The 15,142-nt window shown below is 39.3% G+C and overlaps 1 protein-coding gene across 1 annotated transcript in view; it reads right to left on the bottom strand.

Annotated features, from left to right (window-relative positions):
• syne1a (spectrin repeat containing, nuclear envelope 1a) overlaps window positions 1-15,142 on the bottom strand; it is a gene marked incomplete at its 5' end in the record, with an annotated part of 117,926 nt that overhangs the window by 39,105 nt on the left and 63,679 nt on the right. The window contains 17 exons of the mRNA XM_081379556.1: window positions 788-991; window positions 2,732-2,875; window positions 4,089-4,271; window positions 4,809-4,931; window positions 6,904-7,089; window positions 7,187-7,324; window positions 7,480-7,662; window positions 8,094-8,246; window positions 8,496-8,651; window positions 8,757-8,922; window positions 9,230-9,513; window positions 10,566-10,775; window positions 10,883-11,027; window positions 11,203-11,540; window positions 11,638-13,783; window positions 13,900-14,165; window positions 14,715-14,891. Of these exons, the coding sequence (XP_081235682.1) occupies window positions 788-991; window positions 2,732-2,875; window positions 4,089-4,271; window positions 4,809-4,931; window positions 6,904-7,089; window positions 7,187-7,324; window positions 7,480-7,662; window positions 8,094-8,246; window positions 8,496-8,651; window positions 8,757-8,922; window positions 9,230-9,513; window positions 10,566-10,775; window positions 10,883-11,027; window positions 11,203-11,540; window positions 11,638-13,783; window positions 13,900-14,165; window positions 14,715-14,891 (5,202 nt within the window). The remainder of the gene's footprint in view (window positions 1-787; window positions 992-2,731; window positions 2,876-4,088; window positions 4,272-4,808; window positions 4,932-6,903; window positions 7,090-7,186; window positions 7,325-7,479; window positions 7,663-8,093; window positions 8,247-8,495; window positions 8,652-8,756; window positions 8,923-9,229; window positions 9,514-10,565; window positions 10,776-10,882; window positions 11,028-11,202; window positions 11,541-11,637; window positions 13,784-13,899; window positions 14,166-14,714; window positions 14,892-15,142) is intronic.

The raw sequence follows: 15,142 nt of genomic DNA, 5'->3' as shown, positions 1-15,142 counted from the left end.
TTTTGAGAAGACTGTGATAAGTCCCCCTTTTTTTCTGATTTCTATTCTGATGAATAGAAAAGTTCAAAAGAACAGCATGTATTTGAAACAGAAATCCTGAATTTCTTGACCCCAAACTTCTGCGGTAATGTATATTCCCTACGGATCTGACAGAAAGTAATGATTCAAGCAGAAAAGCTTAATAAGACCCTGCAAAGCAGCACCAGAGAATTACAGAGACAGACCACATTTGTTAAGAGAAGCCATGACTAAGCCCTTCACAGACCTCTCGTCATGATAAAGGAATGAACCGGGTCAGGAAATGGGGCAGAGGATATGCACAGACTCACTGTATAAATACAATAAGATGGCATACGATAATGAATTGTGTTTGCCAGCACGAACTAAAGTAATCTGAACCACAGGACATTAGACTAAATTTAGATCTAGCTCCAATGACTGCTGAAGTACCGCAAAGCTACACTCCTTTCTCTGCAAGTCTGTAAGGACTGAGCGACACAGCTGGAGCACGAGCTGAACTGTTGGCGGTTAATGTGGAATCCGGCCCTGATCATGACTGATGCAACGCAGGGCAACTTAAATGTCCTAATAGTGTTGACAAAGTCAAGGACAACTAACACCCTCATCCTGTTTCCTGTTTCAGTAACAAACAACAGCAGGGATACACAATGCAAAGGCACATTCAACCCTGTGGGAGAAAAAAGAGACCCATGGGATGCTTATCTGAAAAAGAGCACCCAGTGCACCCCGCCCAGTCCTAACATGTGTACAAGTGTAAATCACTCACCATGACAACAGAGGGGTGTGTTGGTGGGTGTTTTGGCATCTCATCCTCCTCATCCTCCAGCTCCTCTAATCCGTCTGAGAGGCCGTCAACCTCGCTGACCGTCAACAGCATGGTGGCATGCTTGGCTTTCAGAGTCAACATTTTACACTTGGAGTTCAAGGCCGAGATCTGCTCCTGGTAGCCTTTTATCTTCAGGGCCAGTTCCTGTCACAATGACACATTACATTATTATTCCACTGAGGTCCATGCAGCTGGGTTACGTCCAAACATATGGTTCCTGGATTAAGTCCCATAGATGAGGAGTGAAAAGGGGGTTAATGCAGAGAGCGGCACCGGCGAGCTGAGCTGAGAAATTTCCCCTCTCTGTCTGTTTGCAGTAAAAAAAACAGCACAGCCGAGCAATAGCTCAGTCAGAGGCATTTTGAGCTAGCAGCCAATCAGAGAGCGGTAGGAGAAGCCCGACAAGCCAAGCCTTCGGGTAACGGTGACTGTGATTGGCACAGAGCTCGACCAACTGGAGAGAGTGGGAGGGGAGTAGATCCAGGAAGAACACTTCCTCCCCCTAACCGGCCAACTCACACACACACAAAGACCATGGGAACAGGAAATGAGGGCTTCTTTCTTCCTTCACTTCACTTCCTCTCTTTCCACCAATCCCGAAGCTGTTTTCCTGACAAACAAAAGAACTGGGTGCGAGCGAGAGACTTAGAGGGGAGGAAGGGGGCTCACATTGCAGATTTTGTATGGCCTGCAGAGCCCCCCTCCCTACTTTCTGTCTCTCTAACTGTCATTCTTTCGCAAACACACACAGACAGGCCAGTCTCTGATAATGAGGTCATGTGGGAGAAAGCTGCAGCTGCAGCACTCGGCTCTGCAGAGGAAAATAACCCTGGGTAATAAAGCCACAGCTGCCGCCCCAACTAAAACAAGCTGTGCTAATATAACATGGGGACGTGAGACTCAATACAGGTCTTTGGTCTTGACTTTAGGGTTGCACAATTAGGGAGGAAAAAATAAAATAAAAATTATGATTGCGACTTAAAATGTGATGGCTGTTCTTGTTTGTAGGGCTGCACAATATATATCAATAAAAAATAACAACAATAATAAAAAATAACTTTTATTATTATTATTATTATTATAGGCTACTACAGCATCCACAGGAACCTACAGAGACGAGCTGTTTGGAGAATGGATAGATAATAATTCTAAATAAAATATTACACAAAAAAGTATTTGAATTTTTACTGTAAAAAAAGAGTATTTAAGAAAATAATATAATAATAATAATAAAAATCATTTGTTTTACAGTACAACTGTGAAATTACAATACTAATATTTATGGATGTATTACGGTAATTTCTTCATTTTCAAATGTTAACCCATCAAGCTTTTGTGTTGGCAGAAAACCACGTAATAACTCAGGTAATAAAAAGCAGATGCAGAGATGAGTTTGTGTGGAGCCACGAACCGAGCCGCTTAATAATCGCAACCATCGCGATTTGATCGCACTAAGCCATATATAAATTTTATTAATCGTGTAGCCGTACTTGCCTTCATGTGTGTGAATGTGTTTGTGTGTGCAAATGTAAAGAAACAGGGCAAAAGGGCGTGAGAGAAAGAAAGAATCTGATGTCTCTCAGGACAAAACAGACTGAGGTCGAAGATCACTTTTTAGTCAAAGAACTACCTTTACACCCATTGGAATTTATGGCCTGACTCATTCCATTCCAATGTCGGTAAACTAGCAGAGCAACGAGGTGAGTAATAGCTAAGACAACATTTTTGCAATGAACTGTGAGATTGACTGACTGATGCACAAAGTAAGAATGATCATAACAGATTCCAGTGCTTTTGTGAATAAACAGTATTTAAAAATTTAAAATTATGCCTTAAGCATCTATAAAAGTAATAAAAGTATGAAAGAAGGATGTCCTTCCTCACCTCATGATGTTGTATCTGTGTCTGAAGCTCATGTATGTTTCCTGTGGCAACAGGGCGGTCCTGAATGACACGGTGTGCCTCTTCAATAAGTCTCTGTAGGTTCTTGACTTCCTGTTCGTATTGCTCATACTGCACCATGGCCTCCTGGGGGAATGTAAGAGAGATGCTAAATGAGCCATTAAAAGCATAAGTGCAGAGCCCAGATGAATCCCATGACCATGCTATATGAAACCATGCAGATACACTGAAGTGGCCAAATTCGACACTCCTGTAGCATTTTATATTTACCCCTGAAGCCCCTTTATAATGTCAGTTAAAGGGATAGTTCACTTTGAAATTAAATTTTGGTATGTTTTAGCTTACCTCAAGGGCATCCAAGATGTAGGTGTCTTTTTTTTTCCGCAGTAGTTTCAATTTTTATATTTTTAGGTCAAACCGTTCTTGTCTGTCAGTCATATAATGCAGGTACAGTATATGGTCACTGTCTCAAAGAGCATGCACAGAGTCCAAATTAAAACAATTACCCATCGTCCAAATTAAACAATTCCCCATCGTAAGTACACATTGATGGCCTAAGACACGAAACGAGCGGTTTGTGTGAGAAAACGAACAGTATTTATATCGTTTTGACCTCCTATACACAGCCACGTCCAAGTGATCTGATCTGAGGGCACAGTATAGATATATATACTCTAGATGTCGCCTTAAAGACATTCGTTCCAATGAACTGCCGTAGCCAAGGCGACATCTAGTGTATATATCTATGCACCAGTCTGCGTACACGTCACACACCAGGATGCGCTCGCGCCCTAAGATCACTTGGACGTGGCTGTGTTACAAGAGGTATAAATTATATAAATACTGTTCGTTTTCCCACACAAACCGCTCGTTTCGTGTCTTAGGCCATCAATGTGTACTTACGATGGGGAATTGTTTAATTTGGACTTCTCTGTGCATGCTCTTTGAGACAGTGTCTATAGACCTGCATTATATGACTGACAGACAGGAACGGTTTGACCTAAAAATATCAAAATTGAAACTACTGCGGAAAAAAAGACACCTACATCTTGGATGCCCTTGAGGTAAGCTAAAACATACCAAAATTTCATTTCAAAGTGAACTATCCCTTTAAGGTTTTTTACATCAAAAACAATTATAATTTAGTTTTAGGATTAAATAGGTTAATGCTACTGTACATTTAAGACATGTACAATGGGGTCAAAAAGACTACTAATCTAACTAACTTTTTTATATATCAGCATAAACATCTGAGTGAAAGCTTGAATTGAAAAATCACCATCAATATGAGTACATCTTCATCTCAGAATACGTTGCGATCTGTGTGTAGACTAGATACCTGTAATATATTGCACTGTTGAATAGTATTGTGTTGGAGATGGCTGCTTTCGTGCTGAAGACTCTGTGCAGTAACACATAGCGGTAATGCAGCCATTACATCCTCTGGCAGCCGGAGGGCGCTCTGACACATCTGCATAGCCTGCACCTGCTGCTTGAGACCCTCCATCTCTGACAACAGGAGCTGAGCAATAAATATTCATCATTAGTTTGATGGTACCAGTGATGAAATCAGAATATCTGAATTCTGTGTCAGAAAAAAGTGGGTTTTTTTTTTCTTCATTATTTACTTTTAGTTTTTAATCTAAAGTTTCTAACCTGTTTTACCTAGGAAACATATTTAACACATTTTAAACAAAATAAATTTACTCGAGAAGCAAAACTTGTTACTTGAATACTTTTCAAAATATATATTTATTAAGTTAAAAATTAAGTTTATTTTTGCCTACCTTGTTGTCAACTTTTTTCGTCCTTGTTTTAAGCATAAACCATAAACTAAATGTTGTTATATTTATGCATAAAACAAGAAAATAAACTTAATACATAAAAAACGAAAACGAATTAACTAACAATTCAGAATAATTATTTTTTGCAGTGTATGAATGTGGCCACACTACCCTATGCAGTACAGAATGAATTGATTGCATTTTCATCAGAGAGTAAATACATTAGATAAATCAGAGGAATGAAAAAAATGTGTTAGTAAGAGTGATCGGTGTACCTGTCTCTGAGCCAGCTGTTCTCTGAGGCTGAGGCGAGCCAGATCAGGGGAGGCCAGAGTCTCCTGGACTCTCTCTATGGACAGATGGAGGCTCTTCACATCACTCTCCAGTCTCCCCAGGTCCTACACAGAGAAAGACACAGTAGGATCATTGTGTTCATCCCAATGACAATTGGCTTTACAGAGACAAATATCTGTAATGTTTTTAAATATTTCATTGATTATTTAGCAAGAATTACATCCATCTATTTCTGTAAACACTGTATAAATAGTTGCTTTCATGGTAAAGTTTGTAATTTCATGTTGCATCAAACTGGACAGCAAAAATAATTACCCTTCTTAAATAGGATTCAAAACACTTTCCCAGGCTGCCACTGAGCAGAATGCAACGTAACAAACAGATAATCCCACTATTGAAAATTACACAACTGAGAATGACAGAAAAAAATAACAGAGAAAGGAACGAAAGAAGGAACATAAAGGGGCCTATAAGAGTGGTGCTATGCTAAACAATGGATTGACTTATTGGCATTTGGCACTGTGAAAGCACTTGGTTAATTAACAGAAGCGCTAGCTTCCCCTTTTGGCATATAGATATATCCATTGAGAAAAATCAATTTCAGTTTACCACAGTAGCACTCATTTAATTCAAACAGTCAGACTGCAGGTTCAATCATGTGGGGATCACGAACTGCGATCACATCCTTGCTAAATCACCACAGTGTCCCTGAGCAAGAGACTAAAACCCTTTAAATTCAGTGATTTACTTCAGAGAACAACTGCTAAATGACAAGACATAAGCCCACAGAGTAAAAGCAGCTGAAGCGGGCCTAAAATTTTATAAAGTGGTGCTCAAAACCAGATCAATGTAGCCCTAAAGAGTGCAAAAATGAAGAGAGCATGATCTGAGAGCTATTAGTAGCTATGGTTTTATAGTTGAGCTGAAACAGTGATGGCATAAGTATACTTACTATAAAATAGTTTTCTTAGACAAACAAGTTAATATACAAATATTTTTTAATGTATGCATTATATACAAATGTTTGACTGCAGAATGCTGCCATTTACCAATCAGAATAAAGTATTCCAGAGTCCTATAATAAGTAAAAAAATAAAATTATCTCCCATAAGGAGGCATATTGTTACTCATTTAAAAATTTGCTGAAACCTGAGGAGAAAAAATGAGGAGTTATCTGCTCTTTAATGAAAAATGGAAGTACAAACCAATTTCTTCTTGGCTTGGTGACAGTTATATAGTTATGGCATTCATTAAGCCAGACAATTTATGAGGACTAATTCATGGGCACAAATTTTCTGTACACTACTTATTGTATGGTTTAAGATAAAGCTATAAAAGAATGTTAAGATAAAGCAGTGTTTAGAAGATTTGATGATATATATATATATATATATATATATATATATATATATATATATATATATATATATATATATATATATATATATATATATACATTATATATATATAAAGTTCCACTGACAAATTTGATAAAAACTGGGATCCTCCACTGAATTTTGTCAAGAATGCACCACTTATATTTGCTGATTTGTAATATGTATTTTTAATTAACCTATGAATACATCTCTTCATTCTTTTGTTTCATTATATTTTTAGAATTGTATAAATGCAGGATTGATGTGGGTGTTTGTTTGTTTTTTTAATTTGTAAATGTACTTCTCTGTGGTAAGCATACACCAATTTAATAAACAGACAAATGAAGTCTAGCAAAGAAGATACAGAATGATGAGAAATTATATTACTTATCTAATTTGCCACTAGATGGCAATGCCTTTCTAAATTTACAGCAGACTTAAAGCTTAAAGTAGACTAGAACAGTGATATTGCAGTTTTTTTAAAAGCAAAATTACATTAAAATAAAATGGATTTAAAACTAATTATAAATAATAGAGTTATTTACAGCTGAATACGAGACACTGAGACTGAAACTCCATTCAGCATGACAAGTCACAGCACACTACAAACCCAAATGGGCACATGCATAGCCCATTGCAAAGTTCTCATTACAGTATATTAGTTTTTATGTAGTGTGTGTGACGTATTGTTGTGAATTACCTTGGCTGCATCCTGTAGTGTCAGGAGTCTTGTTTTGGCTCTCTGCTGCAGCTCTTCAGCATGTCTGCTCAGATCTGCCACCTGCTGGTGGAGAGCATCTGTCTGGACCACCTCATCCAGCAGACCCACCCTCTCCACCAGACCCTCAAACTCTCCTTGGAGGTCTTGCCACTGTTGTAATAAGGCCTGATTGAGATATTTCACAAAATATCATTAGATTTCTGCCCCAACAGCTACTGAAAATCCTGAGAAATTGTGATCTGGATAAAGCGGGCGTCACAACCTGATGGGTTCTAATTTGCTCCTGCATCTGAGATGCTGGACTCCACATCATGTTGGCTGAGACCACCGTCTCTGCTTTTTCTGTCCAGTTGAGAGTTAGCGTAAGCATTTCATTAAATTCTTCAAAGTTCTTCTCTGCCTAAAATAGAGAAAAGGACCGATTTGTTGAACACACTTTATAGAAAAAATTATCAAATTTAAAGATGAAGTGTGTAATTTCTGTGCCACTAGCATCAACAAACAGAATCACAAAAATAATGACTGTTTCCAAACAGGTTTTTCCCCAAAGCTGACCTTCTGAAGACATGTGGTCCTTCCCTCCGCCAGTCTGCTGGTCTGAGCATGAAGCTCGGTCAGTTTACTCAGGCTGGAGCCCAGCTGTTTGGCTAGGAGAGGGTTCTGCTCTCCAAACTCCTGCACTGACACATCTAACTCAGACAGAGCACGGCCACACTCCTCTAGCTCCTCAAATAGAGTCTGGATTAAGAGAGAAAAAAAAAATAGAAAGAAATGGCAGGTTAAAAAAACACACTGTTTAACGTTAATATGCAATGATAAAAAGTGTTGTAAGAAATGGCATGCCGCCTTGTTGCAGTGTTGTTATTGTTAACAAAATAAAAGTATTAAAAATATTTTTTAGAATTAAAATACAAATATAAAGTACAAATATTAGATGAAAAACTTAAAACCATAAAATGACTAAAACTTAAACTAAATTAAAATGTATACTGTAAATATAAAATTAATAAATAATACTAAAATGCCTTGTTGTAAACTGCACTCATTCTGATATATTTAGAAATCAGGTTGCGAGGAGTACACGCATGTCATTATTTATAGTGTGCACTTCAGTAATTAGGACAAGTCTGTACCACAGCTTCCAATGCAGTGCTGTATTCATACTGTACCTCTGTTTCCTCTTTAGCCTCCTCAACATCCATGGCCTTCTGCTTGAGTTTCAAAGAGATGAGTTTGACTTTCTTTGAGATATCCTGAAGTCTGGAGTTAAAGTCTTCTTTAATATCTCTGCTATGTTGGACCTCTCTTTCCCGTGCCTGCACCTGAGCACAGGAGAAAAAAATAGTTAAGTGATAAAGAGATGTTACTTAAACTTTCAGTAGTCAAAATCAGTACCAGTTACTGGTTTTATTGATCAATTAGGCTTCATTATAAGGTCTAATGCACAGATTTTATATTTTGACAAATCCAATATTTGGTTTCGCATGTTTACATTTACAAACTTTGAAAATTTCGCACCACAATTAATTTGGTACCTGTATTTTTGAAATTCCTAATATGAATTAAGGTACCTGATCTTCTGCAGAACCCAGAGCCAGTGTGATCTCTGCCAGCTGGGTGCTGATCTCAGAAGGAAGAGTGGCATGGAGGTCCTGATATTTCATCTGCTGACGATCTGCAATCTGCTCAAGGCTCTGGCGATGAGACTGCATGCCACCGTGAGCCGTCTAGCAGAAACCATAAAAACAAACCATACTTATCATGAGTAAAGTAAACCGGGTTGTGGGATCTTAGAATGCATCTCTCCACTGTGCATGGTGTCGCTGCAGTACCTCCAGGTCAGTGAGCAGGTTATCCAGGTCTGCGGTGGGACTCAGCAGCAGCCCCTGGGTGTCCTGAATCCAGCCTTTCAGCAGACCCAACTCCCTCACCACTTCCTCTCTTTCCAGCAGCTCCACCTGCACCTGCTGCCGGCTAGCACACACCTGCTGCAACAGACTGAAGGAGAAAAAGGAAACAGAAAAGACTTATTATGCAAATGACAGAATGACAGAAAAGTAGGGTTGGAAATGTTTCAAAAATTACTGGAACGGTTTCCATGACATGGAACTGCAATAGTGTTGTCTCAACTCTGTCATATCAAAGCTAAATAATTGGATGGATTTAATATATACTCTCAAGCACAGAAAGACAGATGGAACAATAAAACGACAGACAGATCTGAAAAGTTAATATAATTTAGTTGATAGATAACTTGAACATTTAAATTCAACAATTTCTTGGACGAACAGACAGACAGACATACTTGTCATATTTCTCCTGAATGCTCTGAATCTCCAGCAGACAAGGGTTCTCTTGGTTTTGGTGTTTGCTGGGTGTGGAGGGTGCAGCGACGTGAGGATGGAGAAACAGGTTGAGCACATGGTGTCTGATGAGGGTCAGGGAGCTGCTCTCTCTCTCCACCTCTCGACTGAAGGAGTCGTGGTACTCAAGAAGACTGTGTAGGGCTGCCATACTGGAGGCTTTTTCCACCATGCTGTCAGGAATGCGACTGTGCAGGTCCTCACAGACAGCTCGCATTTTCTCCAGCTAAACATAGAGAGATGTGGGATGGGTTACAAATTTTACTCCTGTTAATAAGTGCTACTATCATGCAATAGCATTTATTTTATTGTAAAAAAAAGAAAAAAGAAACTTCTTCATGTTCAGATTGAAATGTTACAAATTTTGGACATTCATTCAGCTATGTAGATGTAATATGTAGATATAGATTTAATATATATAGATTTAATTTTATTGCTTCTCTTCTGTAAACGCAGTTGCAGAACCCTCTTCTTTCATTTAATAAATGTAAAATTGGGGATAAATTACACTCCATTAATTCTTAATGACTGTTTCACTTTTAACTGAATCTAAAAAAATTATAAATGTATTGCATTGCAGAAGGGGATTAAGACATTAGCAACTGCGTTTACAGAAGAGAAGCCATCAGGACATTAAAGAACTCTTAATAATGAACAAGTCATGAAACAGATGAAAACAGCTCTTTGTGTTTTTTAGCTCTCCTCTCTCTCTGTGCTACATAGAGTTCTGCAAGAACTATGACTCTTTCTTACTGAGTGATGTCATATCCTCAGCGGAACAATGAAACAAGCTTAGATCACAAAGAAACAACACAGAATTAGTGTGTGCTGCCAAAAATAAACAAGACAAGGTACTGCTAACATTACTGTGATTCCAGCAGAGATTTATGGGAGAAGTGGTGAGTTGGCAACTTCCATGTTGGGCTATTTTTGTATGGACTATCATTGCCAAGCATTACATCATTCCCAGGCCACTGTTGGCGTCTGATGCTCTGGTCTGATCTCAGATCCACAACAGGGGCTCACTGCTTACAGAATAACTGCTTTTACTTCATCATAACTCATGCATATGGCATCATTGGTTAGACTTTTTCCACAGTTAATAGGAAATAATGTTTGTTTATTTACTTAAAAATATGCTATTTTGGCACCAAACAATAATTTTATGGCATTTTGTATCTGATTTGCACTGATTGCATGAGTTTGATTACATTCTCTGAATTTAAAGAGCATCTTAGTGTAATACATTGTGAGTATCTACTCATGAAGTTTCCTTACCTTCTCTCTGGTGCATCTCCAGTTATCTGCAGAGTCTTGGAGGGCTTTCACCTGAGCTCTAGCAACACTGTACAACCGAGTCCACCGTTGGCTCAGTGAATGGACTGACTGAGAGGTAGTGTCTTTTATTGCAGGCTGATCAAACTGTGCTGCTTTTTCTTTCAGTTCATTTAGTGCGTCTTCAAGACCCTGAACTTGTAACATAATTCTCTGTAGACAGAAATGGAAGCAATAGGAGATATTTAGAATAACTGCAACACCCATATCAAAGTCAATGTTTAAGGAGTTAGGCAAGGAAAGAAATGCATAGCCACGACCTGGTATAAACAAAGCTTGTCTTCAGCTTCTTGCTCGGAGTTTGCTCTGGCAGTTGTGAACTCAGTCATCCTCTTCTCAACTTCATTCATCTGCCTGATAACTTTATCTGTTTCATCTTGGAAGGATCTCCACTGAGTTATGCTTCTAACAAACAAATAAATTGTGTGTGACTTCAAATTCAGTTGTTAAAAAAGTATAAACTGTATAAACATCAATGCCTGTAACTCATCATAATGTTAATATGAATAAGGCAATGCAAGTTTGGGTCTTGTGTGCAATATTTAAAACTACTTAGATGCCAAAACCTCATTAGCATTACCGTTCCAAGTTGTCTCTACGTTGTTTTAGCTGCTCAAAGACCTCTGTGCCCTTGTGATGAAACTCCACACAATGCTGCTGGATTTGCTTAAATACTGTAGGGCTCAAAAAGTCACCCATTTGAGGGATTAGATCTTGCATTTCTTGCCTCGTACACTTGACAATTTGTTCACGGCCTGTTATATTTTCTAAGTCCTTGAGGCAGTCTGAAATTTTCTCCAGGTCTACATTATGTGGGGCCTGCTCAAGTAGAGCACCAGCTTCCTCAAACCACTTCTGGATGGATTGCAAGGAATGGTGGTATCTCTGGAGCAGGGACAAAACAGACTGCAAGGCCACCTGAGGATAAACAGTTTAAGGAAGCATTTAGCTCACCTTCAGTATTTCATAAAGTCAGAAAACACAGGCTAACTGTCAGGAATTAATATAATCTTACCTGTTTAGTGTTAAAAGCTTGTTGAAGATCATCCTTCAGCTTTGGAATATCCATCAAATTGGTTTCAAAGAGTTTTGGAAATGGCTTTTGGTCACTGATGCACTTCTCTTTCTCTTCATTAGTTAGACCTTCTAATACTCTAAACCTAGATTTCATTTCTTCTTGAAGTGCTGACAGTGATCTGACCTCCTCCTGCACAATCTCAATTTCTGCTTCTTCAAATATTAATGGACATCTCAATTGATCCCTAATACTCTTGAGCCAGTCTATTGATACTTTAATATCAGTTTGATAATTCTTATTTCCTAAAAAACCTCGCTCACATTCTTCTATGTGTGTATTAATCCTTTGCTTTAAAGTAAGAAGTTGTTCCTCCCTGAAGATTACCTGAGTCTTAAGGGTCTCTAAATCAAAGTGCTCATCGGTTTGTGCTTTGAGACCCTCTGGATAGGAACTAACCACTTCAAGACATTTTGATAGGTTGTATAGAGTAGATAATCTCTCTGTGGCATCTACCTCCTCAACTGAGTCAAGTTGGTCAAGCTGTTCCTTTAATGTAATGATGCTATAGTCCATTTTCTTGATAACTGCTTGGTGGTCATTTAATATTTTCAATGTTTTCTGTAATTCTTTCATCCTACACTCTATCTGCTGGTTAAGACTGCCGTGGAGATAAACTAACTGGTCAGTGACTTTGGGAGCATATGGCTGACCCATGCTAAGGAAATCCTGAGTTTTACCTCTAAGATCTTTCATTCCCTGAAAGAGATTTGCAAGACCTTTCTGGAGAACTTCATAATTGTTGTGCAATCTTTCCCCCTCTTCTAGACTTTGGTTGGCTGACATCTCTAAACAATCACATTTCTCCTGAAGTTCCTGCAAAGCTTTTCGTGTAACATCAATGAGGGACTCAAACTCCCTGCGCTCCAAAAGCACTTGTTGGATCCTGTCGCGTTTCTCTCTAATCAACAACAGCTTGTCATTGTACTGTTGTGGAAGGCCATTGAGTTTCTCATCTAGGTAGCAGTGGTCAACCTCATTTAAAGTGGGAAGAATCTCCTGTCCTGCCCTTTGGACAATAAGCAAAAGATTTTCATACTCTGAAGCATGATCAAGAAGCTGTTGGTATTCGGTCAACTGGTTCTGAAGGTCTTCATCATTCCCGCTCAGGTCAATAATTGGAAATGTAGCTACTTCTGCTTGTTTTAGCCACTCAGAGATCCTGTCAAGGTCCACTTTAAAGTACTTCCGTATGACTAGTGCTTTCTCTAGATTCTGCAGATGCTCCATGCTCTTTTGCAAGGAGGCTTCGAAGGTGACTTGCAACTCCTCCAGCTTCTGAAGGGTCACCTTCTTTTCCTCCTCGGTTGCATCCTTTACTAATTCTCGTCCCTGTGTCCAAAGTGACGTGAGCTCCACCTGATATGCTCTTAGACTGCTAGTAAAATTCTTACAAGTTGACACCTGCTTGTGCAGAACATTTGGTAGGAGCGCCACATGATCATCTGCAAGAGCCCTCTGCTCTTGCTTCCGGATCCATTCAGCTGCCCTGTCAAGGGCTTGTAGGAACTGCGTTCGTTCTGTAAATACTTTACTGAGGCTTTTACGATATTGAGCTGCCTTAGTTCCAAGCAATTCTACTTTTGCCTGTGCTTCCTGGACCAAAGTCTGCAGTTTCCTCCTTTCATTAAGTCCTAGGCGAGAGGAAAGGCTGTTAGCATCTGTCACAACCTCTGCCAGAAGCTTTTGCTTGGCCTCCAGTTCTGCACAAAAGCTCAAGTGATCAAACAGAAAGCTTTGGGCCAAATCTGGAGGGGGACTGGTCTTAAGAACCTCAGAGAGAGACGGTTGCTGCAACTCAGCCCATTCTTGTGCCTCCCGCAAATGGTCCTCAATTTGACTCAATTCTTCCAGTGTTTGGGCTGAATCTTGGATTTTCTTCTGGACAAGCGATTCCACCTGGGTCCAACGTTGCTCAAGGTAACCAACCTGCTCTTTAACCAGGTCTCTGTCTTCTAAGCTCAGACGAGGCAGGATTCCGTGCCTATTATTTCTCAGATCATCGAGCACACATCTCTGGTCCTGCAAGTCTGTGGACAACTTCTTTAAGGCATCCAGACACTCAGCTGTGCTCTCAATATCTCCCCTAGAAAAGATTCAGTATTTTTGTAAACAAAGAGAAGAATGATATCTGAAGAACAACACATGGTAACTATCAAACATGAGTACGTTGTACAAAATCTGAAAGGGAATGTTGCATGCCTGGCCAATTGATCCCATTTCTTGGACAGCTGGTCAAACAACTCCTCCACCATACAAATGCAGTCATGATAGTCCCCGCTTCTCTGTAGATCCTCCTCTTTCTGTTCCAGCAGCTGTGCAGCTTGTCTGCCCAGATCCAGCCAAGCACAGCGCAGGCGCCCAACTTCCATAAGCTCGGGGGACTCCTGACCAGCCGTTAGCCTATTAATGCTTTCTCTCAGCTGGGTCAGCTCAACCTGCCTGGCGCGCATCTCCTGGATAAAGTCCTTTGTGGCATGAAATATGGGGTATTATTAATAAATGCTGCCTGTCTTTATTTGATATCCTGCCAAATGGACAGCTCTGGATGACGCCCTCTGTCACTGGCGGAGAGTGAGCTTTGAGGTAATTGGGGTTTTCATTCAATCTATTGTTGACAATTCTCAGCACATCCAGAGATGGTAATATGTGCTATTTTTCATACACAATGAAGGGGTCTGCCTGGACGCTGTTATTACAGGCACTGACAAATCAATTCACACATCCATAATTACACCCAGACAAGTAATCTGGGGAGAAATCTTTATTAATGAATGAAGCTTCCTGCCAGGAAATGTAACAGAGGCCAAAGATCACCAGAGCTTTCAGCACTACATAATAGACTGTATATGATTAACTGATAGATATCATACAAAACTTGTGCATAAGGTATTAATGTAATATAAAATTTGCAGTAGTGTTTCAGTAAAATCTCATATAACCCTTGTTTCATAAAAATGGGTAATCATTTTGCGGTGTTCAAATGGATTTCATCTGGAAACAAAGCTGTCACTTACCTGAGCCTGGTCCAGCTGGTTCTGAGCAACCTTTGGCTCGAGCTCAGCTGGCCTCCTCAACATGCTCTGGAGGAGTTGTTCAGCCTCACGAAGATGACATTCAAGTTTGGAATGCAAGTCCTTGATCTCTGTCCAGTTTTCTGTTAGTTCTTGAGATTCCAGCATCCTCTCCTCAATCTGTATTAGGCAGAAAACATCTCTAAACATTTTCTAACCAAATCCAATGTTTATGATGGAAAGTGAAAAACTATAAAAACCAACACACACATTGTTTGAAAAGCAAAATAAATTATGAAAGCATTGAATGGCCTTTTTACATATATATTTTTTTTATAATAAAACAAATACAGAGTTTCTCTGGGGAATGTAAAAGTGAATGCAAACGCATTGAGATATAATTTCTTTCTCCAATCACCATATCCCTTTAA

This window comes from Scardinius erythrophthalmus (genome assembly GCF_964197995.2).
Source record: "Scardinius erythrophthalmus genome assembly, chromosome: 11".
Classification (NCBI taxonomy): Eukaryota; Metazoa; Chordata; class Actinopteri; order Cypriniformes; family Leuciscidae; genus Scardinius; species Scardinius erythrophthalmus.
The sequence above is the reverse complement of the archived record's forward strand: the minus strand, read 5'-3'. Positions and strand labels throughout refer to the sequence as shown.